The sequence below is a fragment of the Sceloporus undulatus genome, chromosome 3, assembly GCF_019175285.1.
Source record: "Sceloporus undulatus isolate JIND9_A2432 ecotype Alabama chromosome 3, SceUnd_v1.1, whole genome shotgun sequence".
Lineage (NCBI taxonomy): Eukaryota > Metazoa > Chordata > Lepidosauria > Squamata > Phrynosomatidae > Sceloporus > Sceloporus undulatus.
Window position 1 is genome coordinate 97,698,849 of NC_056524.1, and position 16,691 is coordinate 97,715,539.

Genomic DNA, 16,691 nt, shown 5'->3' on the forward strand with positions numbered 1-16,691 from the left:
TGTTGTTCATTAGTCACATGTTGTTTTTGTGTTTCTATGTAAAGAAAAACTAGTGAAGGAATGGCAGACTAGTTTTGAATGTTGAGCTGCCAATCTGAGCCTCTGTGAGTCAGATCAGGTGCACAGCCACACCTCTGACACTGGAGGCATGACCATGACCTCCCAGACTTTGCTTCTGATCCATGACCCTTGATGTCCCAGAATGTGCACTTGCAGCATCCCCTAGTGGTTGCAGCCAGTTCTGCAGCTGGAGACCCAGCTTCTTTCCCTTTCCTGTGTAGGGTGAGCTTTTCTCAAAATTTAGTAGCCACGGTTTTTCAGTCCAGACAAAATGGTCAGTAATGCTTACATTAACTTTTTGGCTTTTCTCACAGCACACCAAAAAGGGAGGAGGTGGAAAAAGGTAAGGTTCACATCAGTAAGCTGATTTTATGCATATACATATATGAGTGTATGTCTGTGTATGATTTATATCACACTTTTCTCTCAACATGGGACATAAAATGGTTGAATGCAGCAATTGCCAATACAATAAAGTGGAAAAAGGCTACACTGAAATAAAGTGCAATATATTTAATTTTAAAAACCCAATGTGCTTTTGATGTTTAGAGTTTGATAAAGGACAGTTTTAATGTAACCTGCTGTTCATTAGTCTGGCTTTGTGGTTTTTATTATGATTTTAAGTGTGATTATGATGTAGCCCTAGAGAGATAGCCCTACCAAAAAGTGGGACTAAAACTCTTTCCAAACACTTATTTGTTTCATCCAGGCCCTTCCTCAATCCCGTTTCAGGATTTTACTTGGACTTGTGGATTTAGACCTGTTTCCCTAACACTCAGTTATTAACACGGCTACAATTCCACTCAAAAAAATTTAAGACAAAAACAAATAACTTGAGCAGCTTAGCAGCAGCATTAACATAATATTAATAATACTTACTAGTTGCACTGAATGTGATTTGATAGTATAGTAGAGTTAGAACGGGGGCTGGAAAAACTTGAGGGTGAGCAGAAGTTGGTCTCTCTTTCAGAGTAATGTATGCCACTAGATTTTTGTGAGGATGAAATTAGGGAGGGAAAGAGAACTATGCATCTCACCCTGAGCTCCCTGGTGGGAGGGCAGGAGGAAAATGTTGTAATAGATTGTGCAAGGGAATAACAATGAACTGTGCATATAGAGTTACTAGTGGAGAGGTTTTCACCCCAACAGCTGGCATTTTGACTCGTCCATTCCCATGCCCACTGTATGCTTAAACACACAGGCAAGCATTACAGAAAGCTTAGCAGTTGCACTAAGTCAGTGGTCCCCAAATTTTTTTTTGCGACTGCCCTCTTTCCTCTTGGGTGACAACCCTAGCGCTCCTGTATGCATATTTCTTGATATTAGGTCTACTGTTCTACACTATATTCAAAACAACCAATCTTGGTTGCTACTCCCTTTGCCACCCAGTCAGCCTAGGAACAGCAATTGTACATCTGGCTGAGCAGCAACCAAGAAGCCTTTTGCCTATGCCAGCCTTGTGGTAAAGGCCACTGCAGCAGCAAACAAAGAGGAGACAAGCTCCACATGCTAAAAGATGGTCAACTGTTTATTACTGTTTTAAAAGCCCAATGCGTTTTGGCCAAACTAGGCCTTCCTCGGGGGGCCTTCGGAAGAATTCACTGGAGTTGTGAACACTCTCCAAAATACAGGACCATAGAGATCAAAGGGCCAGTGCAGGCAAGAGGCCTCTTGGTTGCTGCTCAGCTAGCTACTTGGTTGCTGCTCCCAAGGTGCAAAAGGAGAAGCTTTTCCCTGTTGAGGAAGGACTCTCTAGCCTTCTTTATTGGGAGAGAGGGGGAGGCACATTGTATATATAGGGAGTTATAGAGACCATATGCTTTGGTCTGAAGACTAGTGTGGACAAGGGAATTTTGTGATTTTAACTACAAGAGCCACACTCCAAGGTAAAGGGCCCTTTCTAAGAACTGACCCTAGATACTTCTTCCCCTGCTTCCTCAGAGATTCCCTCACATAGCATCAAGTGTTTGCTCCCCCCAAAACTTTGTTTCTTCTGCTACCTCTTCTCTTGGCCTGTCCAATAAGAAAGCAGGAACAGCACCACAGCTCCAATCAGCCAGCAAAGTCCTGGCAAATCTCATAAATCTTAAGCAAGGCCGCAAATCTGAATCCTCCTTTTTGCTGCCACTTCTCCTCAGCCATCATGTGGTCTAACTCCTTGCTCCAGTCAGTCAGCCTGTCTCAAAATGGTGCCACTCTGAACCACAGAGTGCTTTGCAAGAGTTTCCCAGCTGCCACTACTAGTGAAAGATGCAGCTAAGAGAGGTGAAGAGCGGGAAACACCACCATACAAAGTGAGGCTGTGTGATGGTTTCAAGGGCCGCTGAAAAAATGTTTCATGCGACCTTCATTCCCACCATGGTTTTAAACGCCACTGGTTCCCCTTTTCTTTCTTGTGCACCAATACTTTGATTGAATGCCCCCCTGCTGACTCCTTTCCCCCTCACCCCCTCAATCTTTCCACTGCCCCCAGGAGGGCATACCACCCACTTTGGGAATCACTGCACTAAGTGAACAGCAATTGTTTCCTCCAAAATCGGCTTGCACAGGGCTGCTGTTGCCAAAAGGTAACTCTTGCAAGGATCTTTTCTTTCAACAAATAAATTAACTTCCCTAAAACATTTCAGAGGTCACATAAGTACTGATCCCTTTGGCAGTTGTAATGCCTGTGCTGGTCCAGGAAGTTAGGCTGATTTCCATCAGTTCCAGCTCTGCTATTTTTTATCTTGAAACCATTTTGAAAGCCAGCATTAGAGAAGAGTGCCAACCAAAGTGAGAAAGCTTTTCACATTTGAGCCATTTCAAAATGCTCCCACGAAGGACATTCCATAGAGTTACCCATTCGTCTTCTAGATTTCTATTGAGATTAGTCTGCACAGTACAGCTTGCCTTCACCAGGTGTTAAAATATATGGTGGTGACAGAGAAGCACATTACACTTGTCCATCCACATTCACTGGGTTTAGGGGCACAAGACCCCCATGAATGTGGAAAAACTGCAAATAAACAAAACAATATGTTTTTGCCTGAGAGAACACCTCTTCTAGTTTAGCATTTTGTTCCCATCTGGGCCAACCAACCAGATGCCTATGGGAAGCCCACCAAGAAGATATGAGTGTAATAACACCCTCTTACCCGTTGTCTCCAGTAACTGGTACTGAGAGGCATACCTGTTTTGATCCAGGAGGTCATATATAGTCATTAATTGCCTTTCTCCTTCATGAACATCTATGCAGCCCAATTTTATGCATGTATACTTAGAATCAGTAGTTCGCTATTCCTAAAAACAACAACTGTTCATAGTGTTGCAGTGATAATTGAGATCACTAGAATTTCAGAATATACTTGTATTAAATCAATCAGTATTTATACAAATGAGCCACATATTATTCTCTGTGAACTCTATTTCATTTCCACATATACTGTAAGATGGATTTGGTCAAGTAGGTAAAGTGTATTGGACTTTGGAAGGAGAAAAAATCCCAAAAACCTGCCTTAAGGAGACTTGCCTGAGGGTATCATCACAGCAGTTATATGGTTCTATTTTAACTGCCTTGGATGCATTTATGGAATCCGAGGATTTGATGTTGGTGAGGTGTTAGGGTTCTCCGGTTGCAAATTCTAAATGCTCTTCCTAAACTGCAAATCCCAGGATTCCATAGGATTCGGTCATGAAAATTAAAGTGGAACCAACGTGCCATAGTTGTGTGCTGTGAAAGGGCCCCAGTCAGCAGTTTCCCATTATGAGATTCCAAGGACAAAATCCAGCATTAGGGTATCATGTCTCAGTGGCTGGGTAAATGGCAACATGCACTCAACAGCTGCAACATTTGGTGCCATTCTTTCTAGGGTGGACAGCCTGTGTAACCATCTTAACTACAGGACACATGACATGTGCAAGGTTTTTCTAGGTGTTGTGCTAGTAGTGCTGGAAGGCTGGCTGCCAACACAAGAAGAGTTTGTTTCCAGGCCCTGTGTTGGTACTCCACCCAGTGGCAAGATGAGCCCAAGTACATGTACCTAACATCTCTCTCCTCCAAGAGAGAGGACCTGCCCTGCAGTGAAGCCTTTGTAACATTAATATTGTGCACGTGAAACAAACAGCCAATGAATTGTCATATCAGTTGGGAATGGTAAAAATGGGTGCCAGAGTGTCACTCATAAAACTGAAAATTTCTCCTCTTCTATTCCACTTCATCTGAGATTTTTTGTTGTTGTTGTTGTTCTGTACCCTCAAGTTGTTTCTGAGTTATGGTGATCCTATGGCGACCCTATCATGGGGTTTTCTTGGCAAGTTTCTTCAGAGGGGGTTTGGCATTACCATCATCTGAGGCTGAGAGAGTGTGACTTGCCCAAATCAGTCAGGATTTACATGACCAAGCTGGGATTTGAATTCTGGTCTCCAGTCTCAAACCACTACACTACACTATCTCACCTGAGATTTACCACTCCCCAAATTGGAAACTCAGGGAAGAATAGCAATTCCCAGTGCCCTCAAACTTGGCAACCCTAGTTTTAACCACCCATTCTAGAAGATCAGAATAACATTGCCCATCCAGAAGAGAAGGCAACTTAATACATTGGCCAGATATTTGCCATTTAACTTCAGAATGTCATGCTAAAAATATTGTGATATATGGTGCGCACATTATGGCAGCCCTGCTAACCTCTTGAACATATGGGATCTTTTGTTTTTGTGTTGACTAAATAAACCTTACAGCCAATTTCCCTTACTCTCTCTTTTTCTTTGGTGCGTTCCCTCAGGATATATCCATGCTTGAACTGGGAGGAAATGACAATGTGATTTCATTTCAGGTTAGGCCTGATGTGATGATGTCAAATGAAACTAAATGGGATGGTTTTCCTGTTGAATCTACTCTGTTTCAAGCACTCTAGATTTATCTTAATGCCAGTAATTTTATGCTCTAAAATCAGTGGCATTGCTTGCACTAACTGGAATTGACCTTAGAAAGTAAAGAGAGAGTACAAATGGTAGTGACTGACATGTTATTTCGTAGTGTAAAATGTAAGCTTTGAAAAGAGCAGAACATATGTGGCAACAAGCCAGCAATTGTAATTCTTCATCAGATGAAAAGTGATTTAAGGCCCCATTCACTCTGACCTTTTTGCACTGGAAGGAACTGGGAAGATTCAGTTCCCCCCAAATCCCTCCGGAAGCAAGTGTTTACTACCTCAATCGGGATATTTTAACCCTGAATGCCCCCAATGCTCCTGCGGAGAAATTTAAAAACCTCTTGTATGTGTGTGTGTGTGGATGTTGTGGGTATTTGGGTCACTGCAGGTTATGAATCTTCCCTTGGCCCCGTTTTCAACCCCAAAATGCAATTTAATGCCATTTCTGCATCCTGCATCCTCCCTTCTTGCCACCCCAGAATGCCTCATACACATATAATAATAATAATAATAATAATAATAATAATAATAATAATAAATTCCTCACCTTGGAATGCCAGAAAAGGATGCCATGCATCCTTTGCTCAGCTACCCCTGAATTCCTTACAGACAGTAGCAAAAGCATTCTGTATCAATTTGCCAAATTGGAAAGAGAAGTGTTTGTAACATTTGCATTGTAGCATTTGCATAGAAAAAAAAGCCTTTTACAAAGTGCCTTGCTGCTGGAAGCAAGGAAATGAAAGGGAAAGTGAACAGTCAGGCAGGCACATTCTATCTATATATCTATCTACCTGTAGCAAAAAACATGCGCATAGTCTGTCAAAAATAATTTAAAAAAAAAAGAGAGAGAGAGAGAGAAAGCTGCCTGGTGTGAGAGCGGAGGCTTGCTCTGTCCTGTGCCCTCTCTCTGACCTAATTCCCTCCCCTGAACTTGACCTTCATCCTGCTTCTTCCTCCTCCTCCTCCTCCTCCTCCTCCATCACCAATTCTCTTGGCACCCTTTGGCTCCTTCCTTCTCCTTCTCCTCCTGCTCCTGCTCTGCTACCTGATTGCCCTCCATGGCCCCCTTCTTCCCCCTGGCTCCTTCATCCTCCTCCTCCTCCTCCTCCTCCGTCACTTTCTCCATTTCCTCCCCTGCCCTCCCTCTGACTGCTCTTTGCAGCCCCCGTCAGTCACCCCGATTCCCCCTTTTTTGCAGCCTGCCACCCTGATTTCCCTTTTTTGCATCCTTCCTCCGGCTCCTTCCTCCAGCTCCTTCCTCCTCCTCCTCCTCCTCCTCCTTCGCCCCAATGAAGGGGAGGGAATGTTCTGTCCAATGCCCTCCCTCTGACCTAAATCCCTCCCTTGAACTTGCCCCGATCATGATTGGGGGCAAGTTCATATTAGTCGAACCCAGATTTTTTTCAAAAGATACAGCTTTTACCCTGATTCCAAATGACCCGCGCTAAGGGGCATTTGCCCCAAAACGGTTGTGGAAGCCATGGATTTGCTTGTGAGAGATTTGGGGCGAATATGAACTTCACATGCATAATTGGTTCCTGATCCGGGGTAAAAGGTAGTCTGAATGGCCCCATACATGCTCAAGATACACAGCTCAACGCAGCTTTAAGTGGGAAGGCCCATTAAATAGAATGGAAATAGTACTGCAGTCAGCTTGGTACAATGTTCCCTTGGACTCTTTTTATCGTCCGTCAAAGATCCAGATACACTGATTGAGTCATACTTCAGTCTGGAATTTTCTTAAGAATTAACAAGCCAACAATCATAATTCTTCATCTGATGGAAAGTGATTGTACATACGCAAAAGACACAGCTCACTGCAGTTTGAATTGGCAAGACCCATTAAATAGAATGGAAATAGTTCCGCAGTCAGCTTGGTGAATTGTTCCCTTGGACTCTTTTTATCTTCATTCAAAGATCTAAATACGTTAATTGAGTCATAATTCACTCTGGAATTTTGTTAAAAATTAGTCAGCTCACGTTCATGACTCAGGGAACTGGTGCTTGGTATTTGTTACGGTAATTTAGGAAAGTCATCAAGATGGTTATGTTTATGCAGCATGTAGAAGCTGTGTTTCCTTCACAATTGTATCAAGAAAGTACAATAAATTGAAGAAGGTCTGTCCCTATCAATTTGAAAAGATACTCTTAATGTGATTCAGAAAGAAAATGATGTGGAAAAATAGCTCCAGGACTGGATGAGAAAACTGGAAGGTGTTTTCCTGAGTTTTCTCATTTGGCTCAGGGACCTTTGTGTTCTCTCATTTCTCATGGACCTTTGTGTTTGTTCGTTTATATGCTCCATTCTGCATTGCCTGCCTCATATTGATTGTTCTAATGCAGTTTTCAGAATTGTGCTTCTCTATTTTATGTTTTCGATTTGTTTAAAGTACATTCTGAGGAACAGAGACTGTTCCTTATTAGGCAGTAAAACATGCAGTATATATATAAACATTGATTTTCTCATTTTATTTTCCTACAAAAGAAATTAATGTGGATTGTATTCTCAAAAACCATAATCTAGTACGTACCAAAGGAAACTTAAACTACTATCAAATTATTAGTTCTTTAAATCAAACACATCAACAAGAAACAGCTTCAAATGCAATTAAGTTTAGAAAGGGATAAGTTCTGGCCTAGTTCCCTATACAGTACAGTGAATTCTTCCACTTGGGGACTATCATGAAAACATCTCATTCTATAAAGAGTAGTAAGAATCTGAAGACCAGTGTGTTTGCGTGTGGGCGGAAATAGATATTTAACAGTGATCAATTAAATGCTTATACTTCTGCTTTCCTTGCTAACCTAGTTGTTATTGTGCCTGCATTACTGAGGAAGATGAAAATCAATGTATTCAACTGATAATGGGGCATATGGCCATGCAGCTTTTGTTGGGCTGCAACACCCATGGCCCATCACCATTAAATACTGTATATCAACTAGGGGGCTCATGGGAATTGCAGTCCTGAAGGCCACCAATCCCCCACTCTTGAATTTTTAACTTTCTTCAATGGATTAAAGGGCTCCATATCAGCATAAATCTGATGGTTTTATGTTCTGTCTATTGACCTATGATTATATTGTAACTTCTCAAGTTTGTATTTTTTGTATTGTTTTAATAAACAAATATTAAAAAAACGATTTCCCACTCCTATTTGCTCCTTCACTTATTTTTATGCAGCATTATCTGATGTTTGACAGCATGCTTCCAAGATCCAAAATTTAAGAAAGGCACAGAGGTGTGTTCACATTTTACCAAACGCTTTCATAAGATATATCATCCTAGATGGTTTATGATTGGATGGACAACTGTGTCTTTGCTAAATTCCAACTCTACCTCCTCACTATTGCTGTTGGAAGTTGCAATCCATTAACATCTAGAGGTCCACAATTGCTTGTCTGTTTTATGGTTTCACTTTTGTTCTTGGGGCTAACAACTGTAGCAAGACTGATGTATTTATCTGACCAAAAGCTGTGCCGAAATTCTAGAGTCACAAAACTGAGCATAAGAATGTGTTAGAAGCCAAGACAAATACAGATTCTGGGTGTGTTTTGTTGTTGCTGAAGGAAAAGCAACTTTGTAAAATGAATATTGCTTTGGTTCATAAGGATCAGTTTAAAAACTTCACAACTGGCTCAGATAGTAGCATGAAAGTTTGTTTGGTGACTTGCCTGAATTTTAGTGACCAATATGTAGTACATTTCTGTTTTTTAAAAACTCAAATTCAATTTTCTTTCAAATCACCAGCAGAATAAAAACAGAATGCTTCTAAATTAGAAAACAAGGATTGCTTTGTCCTATAACGAATAGTTCTGCCTTGCTTTTATACAAGTTGCTTTGTGTTGCCTTCATACCATATAATTTTCAGTATTTGGTGGTTAAAAAAAAAGAAAAAGAAAATATATTTATATTCTGGTCCTATTTCATAATTTTGGAGTGGTACAGACCGCCCAAATGCGCCGTGCTGGTGCTGATTTTAGGGTTAGGGACTGTGTGGCAACTGCATGGTCCCTAACCCTAGCACGGTGCAGCGTTATAACAATGGTGGAGTCCTGTGTACATGGGTGTTGCCATTGTGATCTAAGAGCCATGCGTTGCTTATGTTGCAAGTGTGCCATTGGCGCACTCATGATGACTGACCTGTGGCGCAAAAAGAACCCAGTTTTTCTGGGTTCTTTTTCCTCCAGAGGGAATTAGGCCGCCAGCAGGCCGCCCTTTTGGGATGGTCTGTCCCACGCCAATAATGCCTTTTCTAGTATATCCATCAATGTGGTTTCTAAGCACCATATGACTATCAATAAAAATTGCTTGCAAGTCTATAGAAATTATCTATTCTCTGAATGTTTGTTTCCATTACAATCACCAATAAACATTTTTCTGATTTCAGCTCAGTTAAATATTAAGAGCATTTTAAAAGGTGAAAAGAAACTGCATCAAGCCCCAAGTTTGCAATGTATGTTGCTCTATCTTTCTAGGCATGTTTACTCAGAATCAAGTCCCAACAAGAGCTGCCTAATGCCTTATCTTGACTGACACATTTGTGGAGTGGGATACACATAGTCTGAGTTGGAGAAGATAAGAGTAAAAACTAGTGGTTCTGAATCTTTAAGCCATTATCACCCCCCATGAGGAAAAAAATATGTATTTGATTCCTCTTTACTGTGCACTAGTTTTTAAAAAGGGCCTAGTAGAGAAATTTAGGAGACAGGCGCAGTATATTCTACTAAAGCCATAGAAAGAAAGAGGTATCTATAATATTGAGAAAGCCAAAGCTCTGCTCAAGGTCTGAATGTTCTCCAATGTAGATCATCTACTTGAAGCTTGAATATTCCCCACCAGCTGTAATTCTCTCCTAGAAGCATTATGGGGAAATATAAGAGCTGGGGCCTGAGTGTCGTCCATGTCTTTTTCTGCCTAATTCAACTTACTTTCAAGATTGCATAGAACTGCATCCTCAGCTGAACAATAGTTTAAATTATTCCACTGAGTCTGCAAGTTGTTACCTGGCTGAGAATGGGACCTTTTGAGTAAGCAAGTGTATAAATAAGTGATGGAGCACAGAAAGTGAGTTGCAATAATACACCTGCTGCGGCAACATCTTACTGGGGCCAATGGGTAAGTCAGTCATACTAGTAGCCCTGCAAGACTATTACAATGACTTTCTACCTTGTATGCCTTGTGTAGGGCTGCCCTGATGCAGGTTGTCATGAGGATGACTTCTCTCTACTCTGATCCTAGACTTTCTTTCAATACATTCTGTATTACATAGTAACTCTCTGCACCATTTCTTTGTTGCAACTAGTAGTAACTGGGTATTCTTGGTGGAGCATTCTGGCTTACCAGTCGCAATGTAAGTTCTGCCCCTGTGCAGCAAACAGTCCTTCTCCCACCCTTCGCTTACTGCTACTCTCCCAATGTTTTGGATTTCAGCTCCCATGCTTCCTCATATCCATTTTAACCAGGGCTGATGGTAACTGCTGGTCAAAACATCTGGCAAAATCCAAGACTTGTTTTCTCTAGAGTTGGCCCTTCAGTCAGTAATAGCTAACCCATTTTACTGGGTTGGCTGTAGGTAGAACTAACCATGGATATAGCTGGCATTTGAATAAAGCGTAGCGCATGGTGTTAGATACCTGCTCAATGAGCTAAGTAGTCAATTAGTAAGTCTTTGATATGCTTATCATGGTATCTTAACTAACCGTTATGAACAACTAACTGAATTCTTGTATCTCCTTTAGTCTAACGGAGCTTCTTCTTGTTCTCTGAATTTAGAGGTCTTCTTAGGGGAGACCATGATAATAAACTCACGACTCAACAGACAAACCTCTCCCAGTTTCCTCAACATGTGACTGAAGTGGGGCAATAAAAGACCCAATGCAGGTCTAACTTTAATGAAACCATCTTATTAAGAAACACCAAAGGCCCACTCATTTTCATACTATCCACATATGTGAGGGCTTGAATAGTAGTTGCATGAAGCTCTTTTATTCACTGTGTGTCTCTAATAACACATCACTTTGGTTCAGTTCGGTTTAACGCTTCAGAGGGACAACCAGTTTGCACTGCTTTGATTATGGTTCCATCTGCACTGCAGAAATAATGCAGTTTCACACCATTTTAACTGCCAAGGCACAATACTGCTATGGCACAGTACTATAAGATCTTGGGAATTGCAGTCTGTTGTGGCAACAGAGCTCTCTGACAGACAAGGCTAAATGTCTCACAAAACTACAGTCCCCAGAATCCCTAGCATTGAGCCAAGGCAGTTAAAGAGGCAGTCTCTGATTGTTTCTGCACCTTGCCCAAGGCAAAACAGTCCTCCAAGCCAACGTCGCAGCTCTATGGAAGACAGCACCCTCACCCTTCCTGCCGCTCCAACTCTATGGTCAGCCCTCCTTGCCGTGGATTGGCTGAAACCGGATGAGAGCTCCGTTTTGATTGGTCACCGGGAGCTCCGTAGTCCCACCTCCTCCATAGCAGATCTGCCCTCCTTGCCACGGATTGGCGAAACGGCATGATGACAGCTGAGTTTTGATTGGACAGAGGGAAATTCTTAGGCTCCACATAGCAATGGTAATAGATCCCGAGCCGAGTGGTAAATTGGAGGATGAGAGCTGTGCTCTGATTGGTCAGATTGATCCTCCTCCTTGCTGTATATAGCGATGGTAATACACTCCGCCGTCCCTGCCATGGATTGGCAGAACGGGATAAGGAGAGCTGCGCTTTCATTGGTTGGAACGACGTGCGTACGTCGCCCTCCTCCTCCTCCTCTGAGTCTAGATCCCGCCTCCTTAACCTGGATTGGCAGAACCGGAGAAGGAGAGCTGCGCTATGATTGGAGAAACTGGATGAGGAGCGCTATGATTGGTTAGAGGGGGACTCCTAGTCCCACCTTCTCTTCTCTATAGCGATGGTAACAGAGCCCGCCCTCCTTAAACTGGATTGGCGGGACGGGACGGGAGATTGGTCCCAGCCTTCTCTTCTCCGCAGCGGCAGTGACGGGGCCCGCCCTCCTTGCTACGGATTGGCGGAAGGGGGATGAGGAAAGCTGGGCTGTGATTGGTCAGGAAGAGACGCGTAGGCCCCTCCTCCTCCTGCGAGGGAGGGAGGGAGGGAGGGAAAGAAGCAGAAGAAGGCGAAGGCAGCGGAGGAGGAGGAGGGAGCGGGATGAACTGGAGGCCCCCGGAGCCGCCTCCGCAGCATTTTCAGCCGGGCTGAGAGGAGGCCTGGCCTCGCCTCGGTGAGTCCCCTGGGAGCGAGGCCGAGCTGCCGCCGAAGAGAGGCCCGAGGGGAGGGGGCTCCTTCTCGTCATCGTCGCCCTTGGCTGAGCCTCTGCGGAGGCGGAGGGAGGGAGAAGCCGCCCACCAGAGGCCCCTGCAGTCGGGGAGGCCTCTGCCTTCGGCTCCCTCGGAGCTCGGAACGGAGGCGGGCGGACCCCTCTTTCCATGGAGGGAGGCCTCGATGCTAGGACCCCTCCCCTCTCCTCTCCTCCTTCCCAGAACCAACCCACTTTAGCTGCTCTGGAGCTCCTGGGAGCTGTCGTTGTTTGGGCCTTTTAGCCTTCTCTGTCCCGAAGCGAGAGAGGGCTCTGGCGCCACAACAGACGCCCCGGGGTCGAAGAGGTCCACAGTAAATAGGATGGTACTAATAATAATAATGGTAGTTGGTTGCGACCCCGGGGCTCTTTCAGGGTCTCAGGAGACTACACTTCCCAGAATCCCCCAGCACTGAGCCAAGGGATGGCTCCCGCAGTGGGGTTTGGAGCTCTGTCTCTCAGGTGTCTGGGGCGAATTAGCTGCCATTGGACTGGACTGTAGGCGCCCCAGGACGAACACAAGATGCTTTAAATAGTTAAATTAGAAACAAAAGCGGTCTCTGTGTGTCTGCTCTTTCCTTGCTGTTGTTGTGTGCCTTCAAGTCGTTTCTGACTCTTGGGGCTGAGAGAGTGTGACTCTCCCAAGGTCACTCATTATGGCCGTGCAGGACTGGAAACGCACTGAAGGTTTGAGTCTTCTTTAACTGCCCTGGCTCAGTGCTAGGGAATCCTGGGAAGTGTAGTTTATTGTGGTGCCAGAGCTTTCTGACAGAGATGGTTAAGTGTCTCACAAAACTACAGTTCCCAGGATTCCCTAGCATTGAGCCAGGGCAGTTAAAGCAGCCTCAAACTGGGTTGTTTCTGCAGTGTGTTTTGGACCTTTGTCTCCAGAGTCGTAGTCCAGCACTCAGACCACTGTGCCAGGCTTTGTTGTTGTTGTGTGCCTTCAAGTCGTTTCTGACTTACGCAACACTCAGGCAAACCTATCATGGGGCTTTCTTGGCAAGTTTGTTCAGAAGGGGTTTGCCATTGCCATCCTCTGAGGCTGAGAGAGTGTGACTTGCCCAAGGTCACCCAAAGGGTTTCCATGGCTGAGTGGAGTCCTAGGCCAACACTCAAACCACTGTGCCATGATACCTGCCCTTTTTTGTGTGCTTCTATTCCTTTGCTTTCAAACATGGCCTCCAAGAGTAAGCGATAAACAGTGAACTGCTGTACCTGGGTGGACTTATGCCCAAGGCTGCAAATGTCCTCCTCCTCCTCCTCTCTGAAGGCACTCAAGGCAGATAGTACAAAAGTGTGTCTGCAGCCCCAACAGGTCTTGCTTGCTATGGAAGCAGCGGGAGTAGATGACCAGACTGAAATGCTGGGGGAAGAGACACGTGGAGAGCTCCCTTTCTGTAGTGGGAACATCTAGCTCCTCCACTTGCTTCTGAAGGGTGAGGAGGGGTGAATGGTTTGGATTTGTTGGCTTGCATAACTGTCAATCAATTATTTATTTCATGCACCAGTTAGAAGTCTGAAGGGTAGCAGCAGCAGCAGCAGCAGCCCAGGTTTCTGGTAGTGTAGCTCTGGTGCAATGGAGGAGGATGTTTTCCATTTTAGCTCTGGGCGGGGACTTGTGTGGTACAAACAGCTCTCTGGCAAACAGAGGAGTGCTAATGCTCTCTTTTCCCTGCCCACAGCTGTTGTATAGTGGAGCTTCTCCTTGTGGTTGTTAGGAGAAGACAGCAGCTACCGTAGGAGAGTGTGTACATGCGAAGATAATTATGCGCAGGTTATTTATGACCCTTTCGTTTTATCTTGTGGCAGGTTGTCCAGGCAGCTAAAAAGGCTGGCTGGAAAAGAGAAGATGTCTTCTGAATCTTTTTGTTTGGCTGCTCAGACCAGGTTTGATTCCAAATGGCTGAAGACAGACTTACAGGTAACATCTCTTGTTACTGTTCATGATAATAATATGGCGAGTGACTGAGTGATATGAAAAATTGTTGTTTTAAAATGCAGTACAATCTGTTCTACTAATTGGAAAGCACAGCCAGGGAACCGAAATGAATAAGCAACTTGTGAACATACTGACCTGGCAGTTGCTCAAGAGAAAGAAATGAAGGCATATTTTTGTGATTATAGTGTACTTTAAATATTTTTAAAGGTATATTGAATTTATATGTAATCTGCCTGCTGAGTGTCATAGCTACGTAGTTATTTCCTATTTGCACAGTCTCATGTGATACCCAGTAGATCCACTATAAATATGTTTGATCTGTGCTGATCTGATTTCTTTCAAATTATGGCTAAGAAGGTCTTGGTGGGGAGTGTGTTTAAATGCCTCTGGGCCTCAGCAGATGAGCACAAAAAAGCAGCCTGAGTCTGCTCCGGGTGCAAGCGGGTTTGAACCTCACTGCCTGCAGGGACCACTCCCAACGTGGGCTTGAATGCAGGGGCTGGCTGGGAGTTGGTTTATTCTGGCTTCGTTTTGCTCCAATGTTAAGGACCAGAGCGCAGTTTTGGGGTGGCTTCCAGATGCTTTGGAGGTGTGCATCATCTAAGCGCCACACCCCCATAGAGGTCAAAAGCTGCTTCATTTGACTGTTTAACCCCTGTGCTAGCATTGTTTAATTTGATGTTTAACCTTCGCAGAGCTGGTTATTTTTTAAATTTTATTTGCAAGGTACTATAAAAATAAATGATTATGATTTTGTTCTCCAGATATTTTGGAATTCAGTTTTCATCTGTGTCTTCCAGGATAGCTAATGGCTAGGGATGCTGGGGAGCTATAATCCAAAATATCTTGAGGTTGTCAGGTTTAGGAAGGTTTATTTGAGGAACAGGTGCATGGGCTTATGCACTTGTGTATATAGAGATACCTGAGTGAAATCCCTTTTTAGTTGATAACAAGTTTGGAAGCCTGGGATTCCAAATTCTGTCACTTGTTGCAGATGCATAGGAGCTTATTGCATGGCTTAATAAATCGATTTACCTCCACCCGTCTTAATTCTTAATCCTGATATCATCACAAGGTTTTTGCCACCTAATTTGCTGTCCGAATACTGTATATCCCTGCTTCCAGGAGCCCTCCTCGCGGCTCTTTTTTGATCTGGGAGTTTTCTGCATTAAGAAAATGGCCCCCAGAGTGCTCTGGAAGCGGGGATGGACACAGGATGTATTTGGGTGGCAAAAACCTTGTAATAATATCAAGATGCTACCCGAATTAAGATTTAAGATGGGTAGAGGTAAATCGATTTATTAAGCCATGCGATAAGCTCCTTAGATTCACAGATTAAAACAGACTTGTGTAAAAACTGATTTCCCCCCTAACTGGTTAAATGTTTATCAGTTTAACAGTCATCTTGTTTTAACCTTTATTTTTTTAATGCAGGGACGAGAAACATGTGAGGCATGGCTGAAAATCTCATGTCTGCCATGATAATCATAGGTCTGTCCCAAGTGGTATCTGGCCCCAGTTATGCAGCAGGGCATATTCTGGAGCTATTTTTTGTGTGCAGAATAGGATGATGATGATCTTGGAGTGGAGGGCTTTCTGTAATTCCGTTTTCACAAACAGACCATTATCCAAGCAGATTTAGATTTACCAGAACTGTGGGACTCTGCAAAGATTGAGGGTTGACAAAATGGGTGATAGATTTGGATTTTTTAAATGCTTCTTGGAGATTTTCCTGTGACCCCAGCAGGTGGTTCTGACATGTCTGATTGACCTATGGAACAGGTGTTAGATACAGTAGTTCCTAGAATGGTCCCAAACCAGGCACAGGGAACTGGTGGCAATGGAATCAGTGAGGTGGCAACTAGAGCAACATTGGCAGAAAACATGGAACAGCATACCTGATCAACCATGGGCTAGAACCTATAAATACTTAAAATGAAATATTTGTTTTATTATGTTTATTGTTGAAGAAGTCCCCCCTGAATCCCATGTATTGTTTACGCTTTCCAATATTCTATTTTTGGGCATGATACTTGAGAGAGTTGTAGCATCTCAGTTCCAAGGATTTCTGAGGATGGATTATTCAGATCTGTTTCAATTTGGCTTCAGGCCTAGTTGTAGGATGAAGATAGCCATAGCAAGTACATTTCTATACAGCTTATCAATGAATTAGTACGCCCTAAGCCAGTGGTTCCCAACCTGTGGGTCGGGAACCCTTTGGGGGTCGAATGACCCTTTTATGGGGGTCACCTAAGATCATTGGAAAACACCTATTTAATTACAGTTATGAAGTGGCAATGAAAATAATTTCATTGGTTTGGGTCACCACAACATGGGGAACTGTATTAAAGGGTTGCGGCATTAGGAAGGTTGGGAACCACTGCCCTAAGCAGTTTACAGTGTTTAAGCCAATTGCCTCCAACAAGCTGCATATTTATTTTACTGACCTACGAAAGGATG

The 16,691-nt window shown here is 43.6% G+C and overlaps 1 protein-coding gene across 1 annotated transcript in view; it reads left to right on the top strand.

Annotated features, from left to right (window-relative positions):
* The first annotated feature begins 12,124 nt into the window (after positions 1-12,124).
* The window catches only part of HERC2 (HECT and RLD domain containing E3 ubiquitin protein ligase 2), a 127,478-nt gene continuing 122,911 nt past the window's right edge, over positions 12,125-16,691 (top strand). The window contains exons 1-2 of the mRNA XM_042458402.1: positions 12,125-12,214; positions 14,102-14,213. Of these exons, the coding sequence (XP_042314336.1) occupies positions 14,142-14,213 (72 nt within the window). The 5' untranslated portion in view covers positions 12,125-12,214; positions 14,102-14,141. The remainder of the gene's footprint in view (positions 12,215-14,101; positions 14,214-16,691) is intronic.